Genomic DNA, 13,069 nt, shown 5'->3' with positions numbered 1-13,069 from the left:
AGCCCTGGCCAGCCTCTCAGAGCCTGCCCATCAATTCCCCGCACGTCCTGCCTCCAGGCTGTTAAAAAAATCCCATTGCTTCACCTTCGTGTCACAAAAATCACACCCCGCTCGCAATTTCATCTACGTAGCAAGGAGGCTTGTGCGGACTTCCCCAAGGTTACATAAAGCAAATAAAACCAAGAACGGAGACTCACCCAAAACCATGGGAGATCAGCCACGCCTGGTGCTCCACCTACTCGTTCATTCCCATCAGATGACAGGTAAGCATGTTACTTGGCTAGCCAATATTTTTCCAAGTCTCCTCATCTTCATCCCAACCAGGAAAGCCCTTCCTCCCAGAGAGATCATCCCCCAGCACATCGAGGCACTGCCTGCTTAGCCCTCTGCTAAAGCACTCGTAACCATAATAGTACTATTACACTTTGCTCATTATGCCTCATTTTTATTACGTGGCCTCATTAAGTTAAGAAGCCTCTGTAATTTAACTGCATCTCTTGGTCTCCGCATGGGGGCTCCAGCTGCATTTTTCGTCTATCACTATTAAAAACACAGGACAAAAATTACTATTATACCTATTACTGCCCATCAATCTCTTCAATTGCCTCTTAGGTCCTTTCTTCACCTGCTCAATACACCAGGGCCAGATGAATATCATGGCACCTTTATAATCTTTCCATATTTTCCAGTAATTATGAGCTGATTTTAAAGGTGCTTTCAGAGACGAGCAAGTAAGGCACATGATGTCCTCATGGTGTACAGGAGAACGGGTAAGAAAAGGACGCAACCAGATCAAGAGAAATAAACTGTGTTAGACAATAAAACGTAATTGTATTAAACCTACCACAAGATGCTTTATGGACACATAGATCAGGTTAACACTGTTTTAGAATTAAATATACCGTGACAAACTGGCACGCTGTGAGAGCCATCATGGTGAGTTCAGTGGCCAGGCCAAAGGCAAGAAGAGATCTGCATCCTATTTCCAAACTCCGGAGAAGGGTGATCAGCAACTGATAGTCAAACAGTTCCTACAACAGCTTCCCAGCATCCCTTCATCTACCCAAGGACGTGGTACCTGCCATCCTTCATGCACAAAAAAAAACCCCTTCCTGAACTCAGTGTTAAAACTGCAAATATCCAAACATGTTATTTTGGCAAGTCCACTTCAAAGTTTCCAATCCATAATTCTTGGATGTTTCCTGCTCCACAACAAGTTTCAAAACTTCAACTTTTCTTCCTGATTTTGAATAAAATGCTTCCACTGGGACAGCAACTCTGATCTGCTCAAGTCAGCAGTAACTTGCACAGGTTAACAGCCCTACATGGATTTCTGTGTATGCTTGGGAGAAAGCCAAGCCATGGAGAGAAACCTACCAGCTGCAGAAAAAAAATCACTATGCTGGATAAAAAGTTTGCTACAACCACCACTGTAAAGACACCGTCAAGGAACATCACCCATTTGGCAATTGCATATTGGCCTTTTCTTTTCTTTGAGAAGAGATGCTTCACTCTTCCCCTCCTTGTTCCTCCTCATCCCTACTCACTCCCAGGAAAAAACTGCTTTGCCTGGTTAGCACTTCCCCCTTCTGGTTTGCTTCCATTGCAGAAAGGTTAATAAAAAAAAAAAGGCAAATTTGAGAGATCACAGGTAGTACACAAGAAGCTGCACAGAGATGGTGAGCAAGCGTAGCAGATACCACCTTGATGCAGTCGGCACCTCCCAAGAGAAGGAGAGGAAGGTGAGAGGTGTCAGCTCTTTAAAAGTAAATGTGACCTTAGGAGGAGGCTAGCACCCGAAGCACAGCAATCAGAATGCCCTGGCAGTTGCCTTTCTAGCCAGCCCATTTGATGGAAGAGGGCTTTGAAGATTTCAAAGGGCACCGTGTTTCCTAGTTTATCACAAGTGTCTATCTTAAACCAATATTATCATTTTATGCATGACTGGAGCAAGAGGAATCTTCAGAAACTGTTCCTGCCACAGGAGATAGATGCTTGCACAAGAGGCAGAGAAAAAGAAAATGATCCCTCAGACTTACAACACCACACAAGACCCCGACTCACATCCAGCCCAACAGCACTGCTGCTGCTATCATCGCGGATCTGTCAGGAGGCGACATTTACACTGTTCTGGTCTTGACAGCAAAAGGCACTTCTGCTCTCCCATGAAGTTTTCCCCTCTGCCCTTTCTGAAGCATACATCTCTGTATGGTTGACACCGAGCCACTACGCTACAACCCAAGAGAAGGGGAACGAGCATTTTCCAAGGGGTGGCAGGCAACAGAGACAGCCATCATCTCTTAAAAAGCCTCCTCCGTTCAGTCAGGAGCAAACATACCCCAGACGGTGGGGAAAGAGCAGCCACATGGGATGATGCCCACCCCAACAGCCAAACCACAAATGCAAAGTCTGCATACTAATCAAGAAAAAGCGCTCAGCGAATCTTCCACCTTGACAAAGCGAGAGCAGATCACAATACCTGGGAGGTGGTGATGGATCAGGACAGCTTTAGGCACACCGAGACCAAGCTGGACTGCAGCAGTTATCTGAGCTGCACTCAAGAACTGGGTTTGGGCACGTAACGGCTGAGGGACAGCAGATGTTTCCCTTGGTCTCTGATGGGGAAGCTTATAAGCAAGGGAAAACCAGCAGTATTGTCTCCCAGTACAGAAAGAAGATGCCCATCTTGAGGTTACCTGCCAATTTCCACCATTATAAGCGCAAATAAAGGAAATCACAAGAAATCTCCCATCTACCAGTACATCGGGCTTCAGCTTAGACAGAAGGAGTTAATTTACAGCCACTCCAAGCTTTGACATCTTACACCTTTTTAGTCTCTGGACAAGATGAGGAATAAGCGTAGACAGCATCAGACTCTGTGATCGGGAGGACAAAACACTGCAAACAGCTGTGCCTAATTTTAGCATCTGTTGGTTCTGTTTCTTCAGCACTTGTGGGGGGGGGGGGGTGGCCCCGTCACTCCCAGCTTATTAAAGACACAGCCAGAAGGAGAGGAGTGTTAAATCACACTCCCAGGATTAGCTCTCAGGAAAAACAACCCAGCAAGGCACCACTGACCCCACACCCCACTAAAGGTGCACGGGGAGGGGGTTCATCACCTCCGTGCACTGCACCACCAAACTCGTGCATGGAGGCCAAGCAGCAGCGAGTCAGGCACAGCCCCACATCCCCCTCCAACACCTTCACCCTTCCTGCTTTTTGAGGAAGTTAATGGCATCTGTATGGCTGCTACGTGCTCCCAGGCAGCGTTATCTCAAGGTCTGCCCTGTTGTCCAGAGATGCGTCTAACCACGCAACGGGGTGACCATTGCTCCTCAGGAGATGGAGGAGAACTTCAGAAGGCCCCCGATACTTCTCTCCACCCCAACCCTCAAGCAACCTCCCTGCAGCACAGGAGGGGTAATGGCCTTGGTTGCTCAACCCCAAACCTCAGGCTTGGTGCTCTCAGCCTCCCCGCAGAGCTGGAACCCAGCGGGCCACCTCGCACCTCCCCAAAGGAGCCCGACATTGGCAGTTTGGAGCAGACCACTCTGCTCCATGCAAGCGCTGCTGCTGCCACCGCCAGGCTGAACTGAAAAAGTGACGATAAAAGCTGCATTGGCTCTGCCAGGTGACCTGGTTTGAGATTCAAAAATACTCGGGTATTCCTTCCCCCACACACCCCCTGCGCTCCCCTCCTCTAGTCTGAATTAAGACACCCCCATGTCCACAAGCTGTTTCTTCAGCGCTGTAAATGCACAGCCTAACGAGGCAAGAGCCACAGCTAGACTCCGCTCTACGAGCGAGCTGAAAAAAGACTCCGTCTGCTCACAGGGGCTGCTAGGACACGACTGGGATGCTCTGCTAAGTCACCTGGAACAGCAATAGCCAGTCATTAAAAGACACATTCTGCAGGGTAACAAGTCCATGCAGACCAGAGGCAGAGACAGGCATTAGAGGAGCTGATAAGGCTCATCTGACTGCTAACGATTTTGTCTACAGTTATTTTTGTGCAGCTGGGAACAAGTGGCTACAGTCAGCTACTTGCCAGCTGGGGAGAAAGCAGCAGTTTTGCATCGTTGGGAATGGAAACACACCCAGCTCAGGCCCCCACCGTGCTCCCAGATTCTCTCTCCTTGCTAGCAGAGCTTGCCATGGACCAAGACAGCATCCAGCAACATCTCAGGGTGACTGGTGAAGATGCAAAGTGAGGGGTGGTAAAGAGCAGGGTTTTCCTGCACATACAGCTTGAAGAAATTATTTGAACCTCTGCTGAAAATTGAGCAACACCTCAATGTGCTGGCTGGATTTAGATCCCTTTACAGACGCCAGATGCCCTTGCCTGTTTGGCAGAGAGAAACTGATTCACACAACCGAAGGCAGAGCAGCCAAAGGTGACCACCACCCTTCAGCCACCTACACGTGCATAAGCCTTGCCAGCATGGATCAACGTCACTTTACGATTCTCCATGGCTTTGGGAAGCCTTGAGCTGTAGGCAAGCTCAGGGCTTATAGGCAGTTCTCAAAGTAGGTGACAGCAGAACCTTGCCAACTGCAGCCAAGCAACTCCCAGTTTGCACTGGAAAAGGCAGAGGCAGATCCATCCAAGCACTGGTGGCCCGGGCAGATCTGCAGAAGGGTGCTCATCCTGAGCCAGCAACTCCACCTGCTCAAGCCAATGCTGGCTGAATCAAGTTTTCATCTTTGGGTTCCCAGACAGTACCAAAGAGCGAGCAGACCTGTTAGTCTGAAGGGAGGTCCATGTATCCCTTTGCACCATCAGCTACCTCCTCCTGTAAGGTGCTTCTGCACCAATCCAAGTACCTCCATCCAAAGCAGCTCTTTCCATCCCACATTCTCCACAGAGACTCACAAAATCCCTCCTGTTGTCACTGCCATGCTGGCCGTTACGCAAGTTCGGCTGTCTTAACTTGATGCTGAGCATACAAGTGGGGCTGACATTTATTTAATCCTCATAGTAATGTTGACTGTGTACTTACTGAAACACCTCATGCTTATGGAAGACATTTGTTTCCAAGCAGCTTATGCTAAATTGCAGTGATATAAAGGAAACACTTATCCAATATTGACATTTACTGACTGGCAGCATACAGCTTGAATACTCATTTATGCTAGTGGAGGAGGGGGGGGAAGCCTGAGAAGGATTCAGGCCCTTCATTTCTGATCTTCTAATGAGTGAGGCAATATTAAATTAATGAGTGAACACCTGCCCAAAATGCAAGGTGGGACTCCAATCCCAATGGCTTCTCCCGCTCTCACTCCCTGCTCAGGGAAAAATAAAGTAATACTGGACCCACAGCACAAAGCTTTGATCCTTCATCCAAGAGGAAGTTTGAAAGAGTTCATCCCTTCCACTATTGGTGCATATTTAATCTGTAATTAATAAGGCTCCTCTAACCTGCAGCATGCATCCTGCTGGGCAGCAAGCTTCTTAAAAAACATTATCCGACATCGTCTGTGTTTCCCCTCCCACAAAGACAGGGTTGCTCACCCAAAAGGCCCCTGAAGTTTTCAGCCTTTAGGTGCTGCAGCATCCAGTCAGATCCTGGCACACCCAAGCAGGGTGTACACACCACGGCTTTGCCACATGCCATATTGAAAATGACAACAACAGACCTAAGAACATAAATTCACTAGCACTTAAGAGGTGAATTAGCCACCATCTGACCGCATACGTATCAAACTGGCACAGCAATTCCACCAAACACAAAGTAATTGGAGACAAAAGAAAGCATCCATTATCCTAGTTGAAAGTCTGATGTGCTTCCATCAATGGTTAATGAGCAGCAGTTATGGCAAAGCCCTCAAAAAAACCAATTACGTCCTGCTCCACCCTGAAAGCCCAAAATGCAACAGACCAAAAGCTTGCTGTAGCTTTTGTGGCAAGTGGGGGCGTTGAATGAACATATTAAGACAAGATCTTATCCTGAAGTTAGCATCTGAATTTAACAATGCAAGTGTTCCACCTCCCACTTATATAGCATGTGACATTAAGAGGCAGGATGCCCAGAGCCTAGAGGTACCACTCAAAGCACATTTAGATTTTAAGCCGTTTAATGCAGCTCAGTAAAAGGAAGAGCCATGTAACAGCCAAGTGACCTACAGCTCCTTCAGCACTTCGGAGGCTGCTGCTACCGCTGCCACCAGGGAAAGGCAAACACTTGAGCACGGGTCCTGCCAGCGAGGCAATGAATAAATAGTCTCAAAAGGCATATTGAACCAGGACATCTGTTAGGCCACAGTTTCCAAGACCAGAACCCAGCGTTTGCGCTGCCCTACCACAATGCACAATTCAGAAATGGGTATTTTCCTCTTCCCCCTTCAAGCAGTTTGGAGTACAGACATCCCCCAAGGTGCAGCGAAGTAGAGGAATAGAAACCCAGCTCTGAGTAGCACCAGGATCCTGCTATTCAACCCTAGCATGGAAAGAGTAGCACAGGCTTTAAACTGCAGTTCTTCCCAGCCAAGAGAAAAGAAATCCTGCACGTTTCCTGGCACGTTTGAAGTTAATATTGCATGCGATGGATTCACACACCCCCTGCAAGAGCTGGGACAACTGCCAGCCCCGAGGCAGGGCAAACCGCCTTAAAAACTCGCAGTTCCACCAACTGCCTTAAATCTCAGCAAATAAGTAAGAGGCTGATTTACAACCAATTTGCTTCACTACCTATTGATTTATAAAATAAGCTTGTACACGGTCACTACTGCTCTCTTTGGCCAGAGGTAGCTCCCACTGAAAGTCAAAGAAAAGACTTGCATTGCTCCTGAACAGAAGCTAAATTAGAACCTTCACCAATTGTGGTTATTAATGGTCTTTAAAATAAGTAAAAGGAAAAAAAAAAAAAAAGCTGTTAAATCCTACTGGAAGGAGCCTGGAAGTGATGTAAAGCCAATGCTCCAGCAGCATTTTCCTGAAGTCCCCTCCACCCAACACCACACCTCCAGCACACTGCGGAGCTGAAAGCTAGGAGCACAGTACAGACTCGCAAAAACTGATCATTAAATCAGAGGTTTGAAGCCAGTCACACTCTCCATCACAGACTGCTTGTAGGAAAACAGTTTATTCAAAGGCCTTGATCCTCAGCCAATTCACACCCTAAGGGGCACACCGGCCTCTCCCCTTTATTTACGGCTACAAAAGAAAGAAGAGCGTTGAGCCTTTTTATTCTAACATAAGCAGAACAGCTACAGAGAGACCGGGAGCTGGTAACACACGGTGCTGGTAACCTGTCAGGGATTTCTGTGCACGCTTCTACTCCAGTTGGTGTCCCCTAAAACAACAGGAAAGCACAGAAGTAATCCACATCTGCCCGAGATGCGCTGTGCAAAAACTGCCCAGGGACCTCCGCCGAACCTTGGAAGGAGGGAGGCCAGCAGGGATGCAGCGTGAGCATCAGGGCAGGTGTTTCTCCTCACCTTCCTCCCTCCAGCAAAGGGCACCTGAACAAAACCACAGGTCCTCCTCCTTGTTCTTTTCAAATAACTGAAACCTTGCAAGAAAGCCAGTTTGAGCAAAGTCATCTGTGGTCCTCCCGCGAATCTCACTGCAGGAGGTAGAGACTGAAGATGGAAAAGCACGGGGAAATCTAAATTGTGTTAAAACAGACATCGGAAGAGGCAGAGCTGCGCTTTTTCCCCAGGGACAGCACAGGCTGGACAACACCAGCTCCAACTTGAGGCTTACTTCAGTTTCCCTCCTGTGCAACCCGGCTGTTAACTCCTATGGCCCTGCCAAACCCGCACCTTTCCGCCAGCAGGACCTCCCAGCTTCACAAAGCACCTTTCCAAACCATTACTGTCTTCTACTCAACCATTTTTTAGTTGCAACTTCTTGTGCTGCTAGTACTCTTCCTTGGCTTAATTTTTAAAGCCCATTAGCCCTTGCTCATTTACTAGCACCATATGCACTCCTTGTACTTCCCAAACAGCTCCCCAGTGTTGAGATTCACCTGATGGATTTAGGAAACAGCCCAACATGCTTCTCTTGCAAAACTACCCTGCTTGCTACGTGGCAGAAGTTAAATTGAAAAAGGGATCACAACCACAGATTTCCAGGGCTTCTCATTACCAGGCTCATGGTTGCCAGACACAGTGTAACCATGGGATAGGGGCCATGAAACAGAAACTGTAGAATCAGGTTGAGATAATTAGTTTGTAACCAAGGTAATAGGTCACGAAGCTAACTGACCATGGCAAGGTACAATGCTGCTCTGTTCCATGTACAGTCCCTACCAAACTGAACAATAGGTTCGGAGATATTAATCTGATGAAGTAAGTTGCTGTGGGCAGGTGCACCTACAACAAGGATACTGCGCATGCCTGCGTGAAGGGGTCATCCAGCGGACACGGGTGCAAGAGCACTGATGACCACCAGAGACCCCTGAGGACCACCGACTCCAATCACTGAGCATGCATGATGGGGAGGAGAATATGGAAATGGAGTCTAAGAAATGATTATCATAGGACTGCCTTTTCTGAGAAAAATGATGACTATGTATGTTTTGATCCTACATAACCTGTGTGTTGGTGATCACCTGGCATGCACGTTGGGTGGAGCTATCCCCCGTGCATCCAGCGCTGCAATAAAGAATGCCTGCCTTTTAACACTACGTTGGTGTTACGAGGTTTATTCCCGGATTTCGGTGACAACAGCAACCTAGTGGGCTGCAGAGAGAGAAGAGCAAAGTCACCAGTCTTTGTACACACACCTCCCAGCACCCTGTAAGCTCATATTTTTGCTCCCTATCACCTGCTAACCCCCCCTTGAGATGCTAAAATCCTCATCCTCCAGTCCTAACCAGTGGTGATGGGTGGCATTGGCCTGGTTTCTCTCATCAGCATAATTTAACCCCTCTCCACCCCAGGGGAGGATGACAAGCCACTGGGAAGTTGAGCCACAGCTGCTAATAATGGGCCCCTCTGACAGAAGTTTACAAAGCATTTGCTTCCAGGGAGGAACCAAGTGAACTGTGAAGGAGAAAAACACAGCCTCTAACACCCAGAGAACTTGGTATTCATCACCCTGAGGGAAAGCAAACGTGCCTTCGGAAAGAGAGTCCCAGACAGGCAGAAATCTTCCCATCCAAGGTAAATTTCAGATCCTGCCCAATTCATCTAGGTTGTTACAGCACAGGCTAGTAAGAGGAGGTGGTTGTAGGTCTTCAGCAGTGCTCCTTCACACAGCCCAGGCACTCTCCCCAGTTGCTTCCAGCCTCACCCAGTTTGGCTGACACCAGAGCAGGAGGAAGAGGTAAGCTATTCCCCACGCGCAAGCAAAGGCAGCTAGTTTCATGGCAGCATCAGTTTCTTCCCACCAAGGGGCACCACACATCTAGTCTCCGCAGGAGGCAAATCGTGCTTCGACTTTATCTTGCCTTCCACCAAAGCTGTGGTCCTGACAGCTTTCAGGGAGGCAGGTAGAAGAACAAGCAATACCAGGGGAAAAACAGCCCTGTACAGGAAACACCGACCTATCGACTTTCAGAAAGTGCAGGCGGCTTCAGACCATTTGCAAGGGGGAAAGACAGAGGATGCTCCAGGGAAGGCAATTTGCTCTTCCTAGAGCTCAAGAGAAGCTTGTGCTTTGCGCACCCAGGTGCGGCGTGGCCCCTGACAGGGAACAACAAGCACCTTTCTCCTGCAAGCTCAGCTGGGGGCCCAAGTTCCAGCCTGCACGGTTTGCAGAAATAGCAGGATGCCAGCATGCCACAAGGAGGCACAGGGCCCACGAAGTACAAACCCAAGGGCATAGGTGTACAGATCCAGTGATGGAAAATGCCTTTTCAGTGAGGCTTTGTGCAAGGGAGCTTTTTTTTTTTTAAACTAGTATCCAGACCACAGATCCCAAGTGAGGTTTTTCAGCAGAGGTGATCCTCCCATCCCTGCTGCCCTTGGCTCAAGGGAATTTAAGTCCTGCCTGCCTCATCATGGCAAATCCCTTCAAGGCACTTTGGTGCTGCAGGCAAGCAAACGCAGCTCTGCCTGCTCCTCGCCCACAAAAAGGAGCCACTGAAACTCCTGACGGGCAGGGTTAAGTGATTTTAATTGTTCCTTCAAGTGAGTTTTGGCCCACCGGCTCCCTCCAGAGTGAGGCACGACTGCCCTCTGGGTGCACACATAACAGACATCCCATCCCCACAGCCCACCAGTCTTTAGGAGCACCTTTGCCCACGGAAAGCGAATGCCACCGCATCTGGACACAGCAGCCGCTCAAGGGGAGGCAAACACAACGTGTGCTGGAAAATAAGCTTCAGTTCCTACATCCAGGCCTTTCCTCCCACAAAGTGCCATGTGGTTTAAGGAATCCTTGGCATGAAATCCTATTAGGGATCCTTTGCACAGTTTCACCCCAAAGGGGAAAGCCACGATGCCACTGACAGCTCCTTTCTCGTGTACTGCGAGCAGCAACTCCATAGAAAACCATTCGGTTCATCCAACGGGAGGAAACAGCCGAAAATGCTCTGCAAGACACTATCTCTGCCTTGTAGCCCGGCATGAATAAGCAAGGTACCAGATGCACACTCCTAACGGTACAGACAGAGGAGACAAATCAACTGAGCTCATGCTACGCGCAGCAGAGCCGAAGAGCCACGGCAGCTTTCGAACACAAGCGCTATTAAAGAGTGCATTAGCCCTTATTAAAAATAATGGCTGCAAAAGGGAGGAGGGGGGGAAAAAAAACCCCAAACCAAACCTCAACAAATCCCCGCTGGATCCCAAACACAAACTTACTCAGCTCCACTAGCAAACTGCCATTTGACCTGCAGGGAGTTGAGAGATTCATGGGAGCAGGGAGAGATGCGAGAAGGCCAGGATCAGCTTCCAAATTGCTGATATCCCCGGACCCGCTGGTGCCCTGCTGTACCAGGGAGAGTTCAAATTTGTTCAGCCAGAAATCCACATGGAAGACACAGTGGGTTTCTTTTGTGCAGAAGCAAAAGCGAATGCAAACACAGCTTTCTCCCTGAAGGAATATTAGTACAAGCAGAGAGAGGGAAAGAGAAAAGGGGAAGGGAGGGCAGCGTGGGAGCCCAACATCACATCCAAGCCCAGGAAAAGAAGAGGTAAGGACAACCAGAAGCGCAGACACCTCTAAACACGGCGTCCCTGCTCAGGGAATAGTGGGAAACACAGCGTATGGTGGGGGATGTTCAGCAATAATGTCTGGCTGAGCAAAAAAACCAGCTGCCCGTTGAGAAGCACTACTCACTCCGAAAGTTTTATCCTTCATTTAATCAACAGATGGACTAGCTGCGTGGGTTTGGGGCTGGTTTTTCTTTCGCTTAAGCAACCCCAAGCCCTACCCTCACAAAAGCTGGCTTCGGGACCACGGCGGCGTGACACAGATGGTATTTGACACCAGCGTTGCGAGGGGATGAGCAGCAGATAGGAGAAGCTTGGGTCTGGCTGGAGCTCAGCGTCCTCCACAGGTGACAGACAGTCCAGGGACCAGGCACACAGCAGCACGTCAAAGGCAGCTTCCCAAAGCGCCCCCCACTCCCCAAACCCTTCCTTATTTTTTTTTTTTTTTTTTGTATTTTGGGGAGGGGAAGACAACCAGGTAGCAAAGTTACGGGGTAAATTCCTCCAGATTCCTACACTCCTGCCCCGGCTCCCGTGCTATCGGGGAGGTGGGATCCGGCTGTGACACCCCCCAACACCACCGCAGGGCCCTCCCCACCTCCCCTGGGCTGGCTGTATTCAAAACCACTCTTTCCCCAGCCTCCCCAGGAGCAAATCGCTCCCTGCCCCGGCGGTGCAACCGCAGGCTCCTCCGCCCAGCCGGCGGGCTCTCCCCGGGCCGGAGCTGCCTCTGCCGCCAGCCGAGGAGGCTTCCTGCCTCCCCACCGAAATTATCCATCCCTCGCCTCCCCAGAACCGGCGAAAGGACTGGCTGGCGATGGGGGGTGGGGGGGCTGTTGCTGAGCAAAGCCGTGTTTACACACAAACACGATCTAATTAACGGAGCTGGAGCAGAAAGAACTCATTTGCATGCTAAAGATTTTCCTTTTTTTTTTTTTTTTTAAAAAAAAAAGGCAATCTGCCTCGCCAGAAATGCATGAAAAACTCTGCAATCCTCCCTCTCTCCCCCCCACCTTTTTTCCCCCCCTTGTGCAAAGAGCAAAAACCACACGCAGCCCCCCACCCACCCTCGACCCCCCCCCAACCCGGAGATACCCCACACCCCCCCACCCCAGCTTCTCCCGTCCGCCCCGCTCGGAAACTAAGTGCGGCGCCGGGTCCTACCGTGGCTGAGCAGGAAGCACCCGAGGAGGAGGAGGAGGAGGTCTGCCTGGAAAGCGCTCATTCCTCAGGGTGGGCTCGGCGCCGGGGGTAGGGGGGGCTCCGCTGCCGCCGCCGGCGGGGGGCTTCAGGCCGCCGCCGCCCGCCGGCTCCGCTCGCCCGGCTCCATCGCCGCCGCCGCCGCCCCCCCAGCTCCTCCCCCGGCAGCGCTGCCTTGACTGGCGGAGCGAACCTCGCCGGCGCAGCCTGGCTTTTTGAGGGGGGGGGGGGGGAAGAGAAAAAAGGGGAGGGAGGGAAAGTGATGGTTAAAAGGGGAGTAACTTGCTCGCAGCCGGGGGATGGCTCAGCCTGCCAGCCCGGGATGGGATGCACGGCGGGGGGGGGGGTGTGTGCGCGCACCCCCAGACGCTTGCAGGTGCATGGTTCCCCCCCCCCGATATTTAAATTTGCAAAGGGGGGCTTAGCTGCCCGTCACCACGCCACCCCCCGGCGCCGTCCTCACCTGCCCCCGCTCTCCGGGATTCGGGGGGAGCAGCCGGAGCCTCCCCCCGAGCTCCAGTTCGGGGAGGGGGCACAAAAATACCACCCCCCATCCCCCCCGGGCTGAGTTACCCCCTCACAGCCGGCGGCCTCGCACAGCTCTTGGGGAAGGGGGGGGGGCGTCCAGTGCCCCCCAGTTGCAGCCGAGGGGAGCAGCGGCTCCTCCCCGCCCACCTCCCCCCAAAAAACTTTATTTCGGGGTTTTTTTTTCCCCTTTCGGCTCCAGAGGGGGTTTTTTTGGGGGGGGGGGGGGGGGAGGGGGGCG

The 13,069-nt window shown here is 50.8% G+C and overlaps 1 protein-coding gene across 3 annotated transcripts in view; it reads right to left on the bottom strand.

Moving 5' to 3' along the window:
- KIRREL3 (kirre like nephrin family adhesion molecule 3) overlaps window positions 1-12,510 on the bottom strand; it is a 328,668-nt gene extending 316,158 nt beyond the window's left edge. For all 3 annotated transcript variants that reach the window (XM_075774342.1, XM_075774343.1, XM_075774344.1), the window contains exon 1: window positions 12,268-12,510. In XM_075774342.1, coding sequence (XP_075630457.1) covers window positions 12,268-12,328 — 61 coding nt within the window. In that variant the 5' untranslated portion in view covers window positions 12,329-12,510. The remainder of the gene's footprint in view (window positions 1-12,267) is intronic.
- Between the last annotated feature and the right edge of the window lie 559 nt (window positions 12,511-13,069).

The sequence above is a fragment of the Balearica regulorum genome, chromosome 23 (assembly GCF_011004875.1).
Source record: "Balearica regulorum gibbericeps isolate bBalReg1 chromosome 23, bBalReg1.pri, whole genome shotgun sequence".
NCBI lineage: Eukaryota > Metazoa > Chordata > Aves > Gruiformes > Gruidae > Balearica > Balearica regulorum.
Note: the sequence above shows the minus strand (reverse complement) of the source record. Positions and strands in the feature narration are given on the sequence as shown.